Raw genomic sequence first — 15,006 nt, forward strand, 5'->3', positions numbered from 1 at the left:
CGCCAAGCCACGAGCGGAGCAAAGCACGGAAGAGGCCGCGGATACGTTATATAAACACGATCCCGCAGCCTCTCCGATCCGTACCGAGGACAGCCATCGCAGTGGTTTTAGTGGGTCAGAATCACAGACAGAAAAGAATGTGCCGTGTCGAATAGTGCACCACACTCATGGCAATGGCGCAACACACCTTGACGGAGTGTGCCGCGTGGAGGCCCCAAAGGCATTTGTCGGCGACCTCTCCTTGCCGAGCATCATTAACGCGATGCTCGGAAGTAGGAGTACCTATTCTATCAAAAATAATCTACTTACCTAAAGCGCAAAATTATAAACTAAAACAATAAATGGAAAAAATAAACTGTAATAATATACTTGTCATACAGTTTTATCTGAACGTATTGCAAAAGTAGGCGTAACGATCATGACGAATTAACTAAATAAAAAATATATATATCTGAATTAATAACCACAACCTGTACCTTTTTATTTGTGTATGTATTGTTACAATCAATAAATATTGAACATAGTTTGTACACAAAAATTTATATATATATATATTTAATTAATTATCATATCGGTATTTTATTAAAATTAATGATGCAATTGTTTATTAGAAGAAACGAACCAAATCTTCTTGCCAGTTTTAAAGAATACATAATTTTCTTTATAAATTGCTTAAGAAAATTGCAATTAAATATTATTACGACGCTGTAGAATATATCAAATTTTAGCATTCAAGAACTTATTCTAATACAACAATTCTTGCTCACGAGGACAGAGCCTATCATTAGAATTTAGTTTGATTATCTGTGGATTTTAGTTGATTAACATTTTCAGTGCTACCAAATTCTAAATTTTACCCCTACATTAAGGACGTCGTAGTAATAGATGTAAATAACCATTTATACATATTTTTGTAATTAATAAACTTTTAACATCATGTTAACAAGATGCGACTTGATTGATTTAAGAGATAAGAACATATATATATATATATATATTACCTTTGTCCCCTGAGGGGAGCTCCGCCAAGCCACGAGCGGAGCAAAGCACGGAAGAGGCCGCGGATACGTTATATAAACACGATCCCGCAGCCTCTCCGATCCGTACCGAGGACAGCCATCGCAGTGGTTTTAGTGGGTCAGAATCACAGACAGAAAAGAATGTGCCGTGTCGAATAGTGCACCACACTCATGGCAATGGCGCAACACACCTTGACGGAGTGTGCCGCGTGGAGGCCCCAAAGGCATTTGTCGGCGACCTCTCCTTGCCGAGCATCATTAACGCGATGCTCGGAAGTAGGAGTACCTATTCTATCAAAAATAATCTACTTACCTAAAGCGCAAAATTATAAACTAAAACAATAAATAGAAAAAATAAACTGTAATAATATACTTGTCATACAGTTTTATCTGAACGTATTGCAAAAGTAGGCGTAACGATCATGACGAATTAACTAAATAAAAAATATATATATCTGAATTAATAACCACAACCTGTACCTTTTTATTTGTGTATGTATTGTTACAATCAATAAATATTGAACATAGTTTGTACACAAAAATTTATATATATATATATATATTTAATTAATTATCATATCGGTATTTTATTAAAATTAATGATGCAATTGTTTATTAGAAGAAACGAACCAAATCTTCTTGCCAGTTTTAAAGAATACATAATTTTCTTTATAAATTGCTTAAGAAAATTGCAATTAAATATTATTACGACGCTGTAGAATATATCAAATTTTAGCATTCAAGAACTTATTCTAATACAACAATTCTTGCTCACGAGGACAGAGCCTATCATTAGAATTTAGTTTGATTATCTGTGGATTTTAGTTGATTAACATTTTCAGTGCTACCAAATTCTAAATTTTACCCCTACATTAAGGACGTCGTAGTAATAGATGTAAATAACCATTTATACATATTTTTGTAATTAATAAACTTTTAACATCATGTTAACAAGATGCGACTTGATTGATTTAAGAGATAAGAACATATATATATATATATATATATATATATATATATATATATATATATATATATATATATATATATATATATATATATATATGTTCTTATCTCTTAAATCAATATATATATAATAATTTAAATATTTGTATCAGATATGTATTTATGTTAAAAAAAAATTTCCACGTATTTTGGTCTCCAGGCCTTTGTGAGCCCCCTTTTTATCATATATATGTATTGATCTTTTAGCCGTTAGATTGTTCCGTTGTACACAATATATGTAGAAAAATTTATAAAAAATATTTAATTACTATCTTAATTACTAATGCACACTTACGTCTTTGTAATGCAACTGTGAAAACCGCTTACGACGCTTACACTAAAGAGAAATAATTTCAATACGAAGTTGCAACCCAAGATGTAGTCAGTTCCTCAAACACCACATTGGATTTTCGCATTTTCGAGTCATAATCACTTTTAACGTTGCTTTAAGCAGTCTCAGTTTTCGGGCATGAGAATGCATAATGATTCGACTGCCACATAACATGTTCAACATAATTATAATCTCCAATTAAATGTAATATTTTCATATGAAATATATTTCTCTTAACCAAATAAATTTATTTTATTTTTACATCTTAAGATTCAACAGCTAACAAGAATACTCAACCAATATACAGTTTCTTTTCTACAAAGCGGTCTACATTCACAATTCATTATAGCTTTTGTAATCGAATCGTATGAGTAGTGATATCTATCATCCATAAACGTTGGCTCTTTAAAATGTCCATCACACCGTCAATATTCCACTTAAAATCAAGTTAAGTGTGGTATATAAACCATGAGCTTGTTATTACACTGTAACAACTAACCTTTTCAAACTTATGTGTCTTGTTTGTGTAGTATAACTGACGAGTTGTTTGGTAGTCTACTGGTAGGAGCTTTCCAAAATCCATACTACCAGCATTATTTACACTCATGCTTCAGTTAATGGGGTAATTTCAGCGCATCTACACCTTGCCTTAAAGGGGATAAAGAAAGGTCAGGTCATTTGGTCACTATGTTTCTCGGTGCCCTATTATTGTACCAGACGTATCTTACAACATGGAAGTGAAACGAGATTCACGTTATTCTTGCTTCATTTACAAGTCTGCAAATCCTTAATTTTCGAATAGTGAGATTTGTACGAGCGAGCGAGAAAGACAAGAAGATTAATTGTAGGTCCTGTTTGCATAAATAATATTAGAATAAAACGTCAGAAATAGATATATATCCAAAAGATTTCATTTTTGGGGATGATTCGTTTAACTGAAAACCCTGCAAGCCTCACTGATTTTCATGTTTTTATTTAGAATTTATAATTCATTTCATGCTCGGTGACGAAGGAAAATACCGTGAGAAAATCTTCATTAGTTTCAGATGAAAGTCTGCTACATGAATGTGTACTAACCAACTTTAAAGCACGCATTTACTTAACTTTCAGAATTAACAATGTAATGTGATGTGGGTAATTTTTTTGATTTAGTAGGCAATCTTCCTCAACTGACAGGCTTGACATTTGAAAATATGAACGCAAAAAACCTACCTACCTACCTAGTGTAAACTGAATCGTAATTTTGTAGTATGTAGGTATATTAATTGTTACAGAATACGTCGTACAAAGTATCGTACATCATGTGGAGTATCTAAAAATACCGTGTTAATTATCATACCAACGTGGAAACTCAATATAAAGGATGTGTGTTTCATCAATCATATGTTTTTTAATTATGCATTTATACAATTAAAATTTTATGCGATAGTCGAAAATGAGTCTTCACAAAGCCAGGTAATCGTAATAAATATAAGTTATATTTTTGTAGGTAGGTTATATTAACACCCCTTTAAAATTAACTTTTAATGTAATGTTTAATTAATCAAAAATAATTAACCTAATATATTTATTAATATGAAAACGTAGTAATTAAGTTAGTTTTTATAATATTATTTATTAAAAGCAAATAAATACAATATATTAGGATGTTATATTAACGATAAGTTGTAAAATTATTTAATAATCCTTTATTAATTTAATTAAAATAAAAATGATTAACTTTTAGCGAAAACAATATGAAAACTAAGCCTTATTACCAATCTTGGTCTATGGTAAAGAAACTGCATACTGTAGTATAAGGTTAAATATATAAATAATTCATTCAACCAATCATCAGTGATTCGCAATCCACTGCTGGACAAAGGCCTGTTCCATGGTGTGTCTAAATTATAAAGTTTAGAATATTGCTAGTTTTGATATGTATTTCAAGCATCATTATCTCAACCCATAGGGGTTGTAAGAGGCTGCTAAGTTCATATTTGCTATATGTACCATTTAAAAACTACAATATATTTTATCAATGGCATAGAAAAAATAGACATTAGTCTAAATTCAAGATACATTGATTAACTTGGTGGTTGCATCTCGTGCACGCCTATCTGGATGGATACCTATCCTAGCAAATATACCAGCAATATATCCTAGCAAACAGCAATTATTTAGTAAAGTCAATGTTCTGAGCCAGTGAAACTACATGCACAAGGGACATAAGATCTGAGTTCACAAGGTTGGTGTTGCTTTGACGAAGTAATGAACAGTACCCTTTTTACAAAGCCAGTATATATATGAGGTGGTTACCACTTACCATCACGTGGCCCATTTGATAGTCTGCCCACTTATTTTTGAATTAAAACAGAAATAAAATTAATACATACGAAAATGATTCATAATATATATATTACAAATTTAAAAAAAAATATATGTATAACACCTTGTTTTATAAATGATGAGACTGAAGCATTACTAAAACGATCAATATAACATTGACCTAACCTATTCTTTCTTCCTACCCCATCCCTTCCTTATAGTATATGTATTTAGATGTATATATTTATATAGTATATTTTGTTATTAGTTATTGTGTTATTAAATTAAATGATATTTGATTGTTATGTTTATAATGAACAAATAATAAATAAATGTGCTGTTGAATTGGAGGGTGATAGTAGCTACGACACAGTTTTATACTAATGTAGTTCCTATCGTATTTATTGTTTAAAATATGTATAATTTGTTCAAAATAAATAAATAAATAGAGTGGGAAAGTTCCAGGCATCCAAGATACAAAATTAATTTAAATCATTGTTATTAAATGCAACAATAGTACTTGATATGAATGTAAAGTAAAAATAATTGAAAGTAATAGACCATAAATGTCACAGAGCTATGCAGCGGCTTCCTTTCCTTGAAGGTGAATGCTTGGTGCTTATACAACCAGTTTAGCTTAAATTAAGCACCTAAAACATTGTGGTGCTTTCCTAGATTTGTTGTGAGAATGTAAATTCTACCTAGAAGAATGGCGAAAATTTCAGTAGTTACTCTTTTTAACAATTGAATAATTGCATGTAATAATCATTTTTAAATATATTTATATATCCTGTATACATCAACAAATGATAACTCCAAGTTCTTCTATCATTTTTATAATCATGTACATACTGTACAGGTTTAACTTCAGCTACTCCTATTTATTATGAGCCTTATTTACAAATAAGGGTAGCTGAAGTTTATTATAGGCATACTAGGCAATGAATTATAATATTGTAAGGAACCTTGCACATTTCAGATATCTAGTGGTTCTATGAAACTCATCTTGATTCACGCAATATTTTAATTCCTAATCCACTTTGCCTATATTTTATCTAAAAAATATGCCTAAACATTTATGCAGTATTAATATTATGCGTAACAATCATTCGGATAATTAATAGTAATGCCAATGTAAATTAGGTCATTAAATTTTATGCCAATCAATAGTGAACCCTATTAAAAGTGGCTGATCATAGGTGACTGATGGGCATACATAAATTTGTTTGTACATTAAGAATGTCTTTTAATTTTCTTTCTGCATTTGTATATATAAAAATTAAAACTTAAAGAAGTTTGTATTAGTATGATTATCTTTTCTTTTAAAATCATAACCTAAACTTTTAAATCATAAATATATTTTAATACATAAAGATATTTATTATTGTCTGTAATTCTGTAACATATAAATAAGACGTTATAATATATTGATTTCAAAACATTTAATCTTCTTGTAAATAATTTACTTGAGCCTTATGTTTGATGTTAGTATCTATATATGTATACCTTACTAAATGGCTTAATATAATAATAATTATTGTGTTATTATGAAAATGAATTGTTACATGCTAATTTCAACATATAATTACATATATTATATGTATGTATGTATGTTGAAAGTTGAAGTTATAATTGGAAACAAATTTAACTTCATATTGATCTCAATTTCTTAAAAATATATTCTTTTACAGGATTAAAGCTTTCGAGGACATTTTAGAGAAAGACATAGTAAATATTGAACAGCTACAAAAACTAGCTTTTAATGGTAATTACATATTTCTAATAAATTTAATTAATGTATCTACCCATAAAACTATGCAATTTATTAAGATTAATGTATTAACATTAAAGTGACTGCAGTTACTTATGGCTACTTTACTTTACATAGCTATTTATATAATAATAAAATATACAAAATTTTATCATAAATAAAACTTTATTTTATAGGAGTGCCTGATGAAAAAGGTTTACGATCTTTCGTTTGGAAGGTCCTACTGCACTACATACCCCTGGAGAAGAGTGCTTGGGAAACCACACTTCAAAAGAAACGGCAACTTTATCGACAACTTATAAGTACTTTTTATATGTGCATATATTTGCTTATGACAATATACTTAAGATAATATTCATTGCTGTTCTCGTAAATATCATGTTAATTTCATTATATGTTAAGTTATATAAAATACTCAAACTATTAACTATTTCAGATGAAATTATAGTTTCACCTGGAGGTCCGACTGATCATCCTCTTAACCTAAGTCCAGACAGTTCGTGGAGCACCTACTTTAAAGATAATGAGGTCTTGCTCCAAATAGACAAAGATGTGAGGAGATTGTGCCCTGATATCTCTTTTTTTCAATCAGCCACCGAATTTCCATGTTCAGAGGTAAGTCAATTTTTTCTAAAGCAATTTAAAAAAAACTTTTGTGTGACAATTTTTTCTTTACCAAATTTATTTATTGTCAATACCATTTATCTTGATTAATGTATATATGATTTTTACTTAGTGGTAGAACTTTGAACAAGCCCATCTGAGTAGGTACTAGCCATTGATCACATATTCTACTGCCAAACTGCAATTCTTAGAATGTTTTGTGTTCCAGTTTGAAGGGTCAGTAAACCAGTGTAATTAGGCACAAGGTACATAACATCTTGGTTTTCAAAGTTGGTGGTGCATTGTCTATGAAAGGGATAGTTAATATTGCTTACAGTGCCAATGTCTATGGATGGTGGACACCACTTACCATCAGGTGGCAGTATGCCTACGTATTTTTAATAAAATTAAATAAATTCAGTAAAAAAATTTTACTTAAATATCAACCTAGCCCTTCTTAATGAATTAGATAAGCATATTTATATTAAATATTATCTTTTCAAAAATCTCTAATCTCTAAAAACTTTTACAAAATTTTACTTTTATATGAAAATTATGATTTATGTATTATATTTATAATTCTATGTCATATGTCTTTATAGATTGTAAACAGCAATGGAGTGAAACGTCTGCACAAGCGGGTTGAGCAGTCGGTATTAAAATACTCAACTCTAGAACGAAGAGGTCTCGGTGTTGCCAAAGTAAGGATAAATTCAATAGCCATTTTTTTTATAATAGACTAAAAATAATTTGTAATACTGATACCGAAAAAAGCCGAGATGGATTACGCGTGAATCTTAACCGATGATCGTGGGTTCAAACCCGGGCGCACCACTGTATTTTCATGTGCTTAATCTGTGATTATAATTCATCTCGTGCTTGACGGTGAAAGAAAACATCGTGAGGAAACCTGCACGCGTCTAAATTAATTGAAATTCTGCCACATGTGTATTCTACCAAACCGCATTGGAGCAGCGTGGTGGAATAAGCTCCAAACCTCCTCAAAAAAAAAAGAGGAGGCCTTAGCCCAGCAGTGGGACATTAACAGGCTGTTACTGTACTGTACTGATACTAAAATTAACGATTTATAACGATAGTACTTCTTAGATATGAAACGATCACATTCAATAGATAATATTATAGATCGACGTTATTATATTTTAACTGGAGATATCAATTTCCTTTTTTGCATTCTGTCATGTAAATGTAATATAAAATATGAAACTATAGATCGCATTCCTTGTACTCGGATCACTTCACATTAAGGTCATAATACTATTTCATAATCGAACCGTGTCGAGCAGAATCTACATTACAAATATTTTCTTACTGCGGTTTCTCATAGAAAAAATAAAATGATCGGTTATGTCTCGCCCCCTTTTTTTTCGAAATGTCAAGTTGCTGTTGGCCAGAGTGGCCTCTACAGCGTCACCGGGTGTGGGCGAGATGGACTCAGCCGAATGTTGGGAGCCACACGCGCGGCTCAAGAGAGTCGGACGTCCTAAGGGTGCCTCCTGTGAGGCCGGACCTCGGCTTAGGACGCCGTTGAAATCGGGAGGGGACCATCTCGCCCCCTTGTATCGAGGGCCCCATGCGAACGCATTGGTTGCATTGACACGGCTATGCCACTGAATAAGACCTATGAGCCTTGTTTATATGGAATTTTCATATCATGATGGGGTTTAGTTTTACAATGGAAAAAACAGGATAGATAGGTCGGTTAAAAATATTGTTTGCCAAAATTATAAAGTTAAAAAACGACACTTCTAGTATATTTGTTGAATGTTTTGAATCGATTGATTTTTTTATTACCAAAATAATAAGAGACTGACAATTTTTTTTAAAAGTGTTACGTAAACATCGAGTTTACGTTTAATATGTTGCAAAGAGGAATTTTGGCAAATACATGTAAATGCACTACATGAAAGATCTTTCATAATAAATTAATTATTTTTTGATGTGACGTCTTACAATAAGATACAATTAAAATGTAAACTGTAATCCACACACAAAGGGCATAGCTAAGATTGACTTTATATTTCCGACCTGACAGTTGAGCAACGAAATCCGTCGCAGTGAGAACATCACAAGCGGCGACTACACCCCGTTGAATGAGGGCTGTGAGGCTCATTGGGAGGTTGTGGAACGGATGCTCTTCCTCTATGCGAAATTGAACCCCGGCCAGGGATACGTGCAGGGCATGAACGAAATCATCGGACCAATATACCACACATTTGCATCCGACTGTAACGTCGAGTATCGGAGTAAGTATTACCACTTTAGAGCCTGGTGGTAGAGCTTTGTGCAAGCTCGTCTGGGTAGGTACCACCCACTCATCAGATAATCTACCGTAAAACAGCAGTACTTGGTATTGTTGTGTTCCGGTTTGAAGGGTGAGTGAACCAATGTAATCACAGGCACAAGGGACATAACATCTTAGTTCCCAAGGTTGGTGTAATTATCTATATAAGTATGTATTTGCAAAAGAAATGTAGTATATGTAGTATATCAGTTGTCTGGTTTCCATAGCACAAGCTCTGCTTAGTTTGGGATCAGATGGCCGTGTGTGAATAAGTGTGTGTCCCAGGATATTTATTATTATTAACTAATACAAAAATTGTAGGTAGCATAATAAAACGAAACATTAAAACGATGTGATAATTTTTTTTTTGTTGTTTATGACATTATGATCTTTAGGTATAAGAGAAAATAAAACAATCATTTATAAAATATAACAAAAGTAAATATATAATATAATTAGTCAGCCAACGAAACAGACCTGTTTGATAAGAGCAATGTTGACGTAATTACGGGGCTCGTTTGTCTGCAATTCAATAAATGATAATGACATTTATAGTGATAATTTATAAATATTCTAAATTTAAAATAAAATTGATATTCTATACGTATGGAGTTGAAAACTTTGTATAGTTTTTGTATACCCTATTCCAATCAGAGTAGGAGTTAAGGTAAACAAATCGTAGATGCTATTTGTAAAATTGCATGCAATTCGAGACTAACTGCCTTTGATAATAATTAAGACAGATCAGATCTTTGTTTCTTTCTGAACAAGATGTTTGCCAATAAATAAGCAGTGCTTCTATATTGTATAAAGACCGAAGAGTCGGTGGACAGTCTGGTTTCCTTGTGTGCTTATATGTCTACCATGAGTTTTCCTCTGTTTGGACGCAACTCCCGTTTCTAGATTTTTTTCACAAGGCATCTCGGGCTATTCGCCAATTCTTCTGCGGTTCTTGTTACAGCGATGAGAACATCGGTGTAACAAGGATTAGTTACGGATGCTCTAATTTCGATCATTTGTTTTTTCATTGGAGTTTTTTTCTTCAAGTGTCTTATGACGCATTACGTAGTCTCCATGATTGCATATAATATAGGAGACATGATACAACTTTGGTGGTAGTTGGTATGCCCCTCTTGAAATTAAGGTGGTGTAAATTTGTTTAACCCAAGACACAAAGGTCCACTAATGCTAAAATACATCATTAAAAACATTTAAAGCTTATTTCGACGAGTAAAACTCTTATTTACCAATTGTAAATTGCTTACAGAACATGCGGAAGCAGACTGCTTCTTCTGCTTCACGAATTTGATGGCAGAGATCCGCGATTTCTTCATACGCACCTTGGACGAGACCGAAAGCGGCATCAACTATATGATGAGCAAGTTATGCGAGTGCGTCAAGAAGAATGACCGAGCTGTGTGGGACCGTCTCGAGAGACAGGAGCTGAGGCCGCAGTACTACAGCTTCAGGTAACTCCTGCCTCCTGTGAGGATTATTAGAATTACATAAGCATCAGATTTAATATGCCCTTTTTAAAATAAACTTCTTAAATAAACTTACTCATACTTATTATATATTTATAACCACCAACAGAATGTATGTATGTACAATGATATTAATTGTCTGAGAAATTTGTATAACACTATTTCCACTTACAATTTTCGTCTTGCATTTAAGACGAGACGAGAGGTTAACAGGATAAGGATATTACACAACCGAGGACTTTTTTAATTGATTGCACACCTTGGGAATGAAACGATCCAGGTTATTTCAAATTTAAAAATTTGACAAAAAATGTCAATATTCATATTGAAAGAAACATAAGTTAAGACAATATAAATACGTCCTCATAGAGTATTGAAATATATTTTCAATACAGAGTATTCTTTGTAATTTATTTATTTGTTACAGAGTATGTTGTTAAATGTTATGATTATTCGTTCTCTTTACAGGTGGCTAACACTGTTGCTCTCTCAAGAGTTTTCGCTTCCTGATGTAGAGAGGATCTGGGACTCACTTTTTGCAGACCCGCAGAGGTTCAACTCGCTCATATATATATGCTGTGCCATGATCTTGTGAGTACCTTTATATACGTTTATATTTGTAATATTTTTTTATTTTTTTTCATCTATTAAAAATTAAAGTAAGGTATAATACCATAGCAGAGTGAAATAACTATAGAACGCAGAAGTATGAATTCATAGAAACAGCAGTCGTACTTAACTTATATAAATAAATAAAATTGAAATGTCTATCTGTCATTTATTATATAACAACATTGGTCTCTTTTTAAGTTAACATGGCTTTTTTTATAGAATAGGAAAGAGGACGAGCATATGAGCCACCTGATGGTAAGTGGTCACCAAACGCCAAATAGACATTTTTTTTTTTATAGAATAGGAAGGCGGACGAGCATATGGGTCACCTGATGGTAAGTGGTCACCAAACGCCCTTAGACATTGGCATTGTAAGAAATGTTAACCATTGCTTACATCACCAATGCGCCACCAACCTTGGGAACTAAGATGTTATGTCCCTTGTGCCTGTAATTACACTGGCTCACTCACCCTTCAAACCGGAACACAACAATATTAAGTATTGCTGTTTTGCGGTAGAATATCTGATGAGTGGGTGGTACCTACCCAGACGAGCTTGCACAAAGCCCTACCACCAGTAAAGACACCAGACATTGGAATTGTAAGAAATGTCAATCATCGCTTACATAGCCAACGCGCTACCAACCTTGGGAACTAAGCTTTTATGTCCCTTGTGCATGTAATTATGGCTATTTGCGAACTACAAAAACAACCATATTTTTATTTTATACTACCGTTGTTACCTAATAATTTATATCAAATCGGCATTACGTTAAACTGGTTGATTTTGAACGATTTACGTCACAAATTGAGTTCAACGCTGGTAGCTGTTTTGCTGGATCGTAATATATCAATTGAAAACTTCTGGAAAATTCCTTATCGTCTGTTACACGTTAAGTGAGAGATAGGCCGAAACAAGTGTAGGACTTCGATCGTCGCGACACTTTTTTCTGTAGTATGTGTGTTTACAAGTGTATGACTATGTATTACAATGTATTAAGTATATCAGTAGTCTGCAGCGTATCCGTGTGATGTAAGTATCGGCCGTTTGTGTATGCACAGACACAGGGGCACTGTTTTATTTCGTCACACTCGTAATCCGATAGGACGGTAAATCCGACACAACCGAAAAGGGTTTAGATGCACGACCAACGGCTTTACATGCTTTCCGAAGCACGGGAATGTACCTACTTCCAACTTTTAGACTCATTGTTGCTTATTATTACCAATAGTAAGGGTTGTTGATATTGGCTAAAGAATTATGCCACTTGTATATTTATCCATTATATTTTTCTTGGAGGAGGAATTAGACATATTTATACAGATGGCATATGTATATATGTCAGAGATAATAAATTAAAGCGACGTCACTTATTAGAACAGCAACACCACACAACGTGACGTATGTCATATAAATTGGTCGGTTGTCAGACGTCAAGTGTGAAAAATTTAAGATGGGTGCCTATTTTATTGTACAGACGAATGATGAAAGTATGGAAATATAATGGTGTATCTGTCAATAGTGCGTGTGATCGTTTGTCGAGCGACCCTCTTGGTCTCAGGACAGCGCCGGACGTGCGCACTGACTTATTTAATAAAATCAACATATTGGACGACAATGGCGGCCATTTACATGGCAATCCGTTTGAATCCGCGAAAAATATCAAAATTTATATTTTTTTAATCTTCAGGTTGGTAAGAGACAACATACTGAATGCTGACTTCGCGTCGAACGTGAAGTTGCTACAGAACTTCCCGCCGATGGACGTATCATTAATATTAAAGAAAGCAGTCGAAATATCATCAGGTTAACTCTATATCAAACGAATGATATTTTATTAAAATTTTTATATAATACGATTTACCATTTTATATGATTATTTTAGTTTTAGTGTTTTAAAAGGAACGAATGTCTTTATCGAATATATTATAGTATATTATATAAGAACATTAAATTCACGCGTTTCACGGCAATAGTCTAAATTGAAAGCGGGTGAAACTGCGAAGATCAACTGCTTATATATCTAATAATATTTTACACAAAAACTTCTTCTTGTATAAATTTAATGTGTTATAAGGTTTTATGATTTAGACATTACAATAAAAACATATATTTTTATTATTATAAGTTATGTAGTGGTGACAACATTCCAAAATTGAAAGTCCTAAGCGATATTTTGTTTTACAAAGAATTTAGAATATCATTTCTTCCAATCAGCTTTTTTTAATCTTTTATAATTAAAAAATAAGATAAACCTAATCGAATATAATCAAAATAATTATCGTTTACTATTTTCACGTTTCATACTAATTTCGCTATTTTACAGAAAAAATATTTTACAGTACAATAAAAGCCCAATATAAAAAAACTAGATTTTCAGCTGTAAAAATGTACAATATGCATTTCATAACACACGATTATAAAAAAGTGAATACTCCTACTTGTTTCCAAACAATTACATAGCTATGCCGATGCCACCAATGCGGGCCGGTCTCTTGATTCCAGGGGCTCGATTCGAATGATTCAGCGATCCACAAACAATTATTTATTTCCAAAACAATTTTTGAAATGAAAATGGGCTCATAGAAGTTTTAAATAAAAAGAACGAAATTAAAGATAATTTCCGCCCACGAGGTATGACCATACCTATGTTCGAAAAAACAATAAATGTTTAGAGGAAAAAGTTTATTTTCTTTATAAAAATAGTATTTAGGATAGGTACTAACTATTATTTTAATGTCAGGGTATTGTGTGCAGGAGTATAGAAATTTGAATGCGTTGTGTCATTGCATAAACAGCTTTTCAACGAATTTGTTATATTTTAGTATATTGTGTTGCTATTCTCTTATGAATATGTGTATATGGAGTAGCCGATTGCGTTATATATTATATTTAAACTATCTGTCTCAAATGTGTGGATCTTGGGACAGCAATGGTGTCCTTGTTTGTTGTTAAGTACCATAACAGTTGTTCGATATTCAACATTACGCGACCGTTTTGGCCGCAAAATAATTGTCTAAAGCACGCCTGTTGGAAATTCTGTACGTCTGTACTCTTTGATCCCGGTCTGAAAAGTGAGAGAATATTTAGGCTCAGCTGACATTACGTCTTAGACCCCGTGGACATAGACAATATTAGAAATAAGAATTTCATACAACTTGAAGCCATGATGAAGATGATACACATATAACGATGGAATCAGTTTTAATTATAAATCTTTTTTGTAATTGGGAAATAAGGGCATTATTAAGGAACTTAATTTTTTAAATCCCTTGTGTTTAAATTTAAAGCTTTCTAATAAATGAAAGACAAAATGTTTTTACAATTCTAGGTAAATAAGAAGCGACAATATTTTAACTTCTAATGGGTTTATAATATTTATTGAATACAATATTTTTACCGTTTGTTGTGTCTTATTTACATTAAACTAGAAGTTGTAGAAAATGTTAATTGTGTGTTTAAAAAACCGCCCGTCGCAATTTCTGCATCAGTTTTTGTTCCATTAGGACACGTACACAAGTCGATTTCTGATCAGACATAAAAAAAACAAACATTTTGCTTTATTTTTTGT

The 15,006-nt window shown here is 32.4% G+C and overlaps 1 protein-coding gene across 1 annotated transcript; it reads left to right on the forward strand.

Annotated features, from left to right (window-relative positions):
• The first annotated feature begins 3,561 nt into the window (after positions 1–3,561).
• Positions 3,562–14,839, forward strand: LOC126780452 (TBC1 domain family member 13). Its single transcript, XM_050504951.1, has 9 exons — positions 3,562–3,810; positions 6,354–6,427; positions 6,610–6,735; positions 6,870–7,048; positions 7,639–7,737; positions 9,090–9,300; positions 10,606–10,807; positions 11,291–11,413; positions 13,126–14,839. Exons 1-9 carry the CDS (start codon positions 3,791–3,793, stop codon positions 13,244–13,246), a joined length of 1,155 nt encoding a protein of 384 aa, XP_050360908.1. The 5' UTR covers positions 3,562–3,790; the 3' UTR covers positions 13,247–14,839.
• The last annotated feature ends 167 nt before the right edge of the window (positions 14,840–15,006 follow it).

The sequence above is a fragment of the Nymphalis io genome, chromosome Z (genome assembly GCF_905147045.1).
Source record: "Nymphalis io chromosome Z, ilAglIoxx1.1, whole genome shotgun sequence".
Classification (NCBI taxonomy): domain Eukaryota; kingdom Metazoa; phylum Arthropoda; class Insecta; order Lepidoptera; family Nymphalidae; genus Nymphalis; species Nymphalis io.

Bases quoted from the DNA above. Each gene is read 5' to 3' on its own strand.
- LOC126780452 (XM_050504951.1), top strand. From the start codon at position 3,791: ATGAGTCTTCACAAAGCCAG. The intron at 7,049-7,638 runs GTAAGTCAATTT...ATGTCTTTATAG, and splicing joins CCGAATTTCCATGTTCAGAG to ATTGTAAACAGCAATGGAGT. The intron at 9,301-10,605 runs GTAAGTATTACC...AATTGCTTACAG, and splicing joins CTGTAACGTCGAGTATCGGA to AACATGCGGAAGCAGACTGC.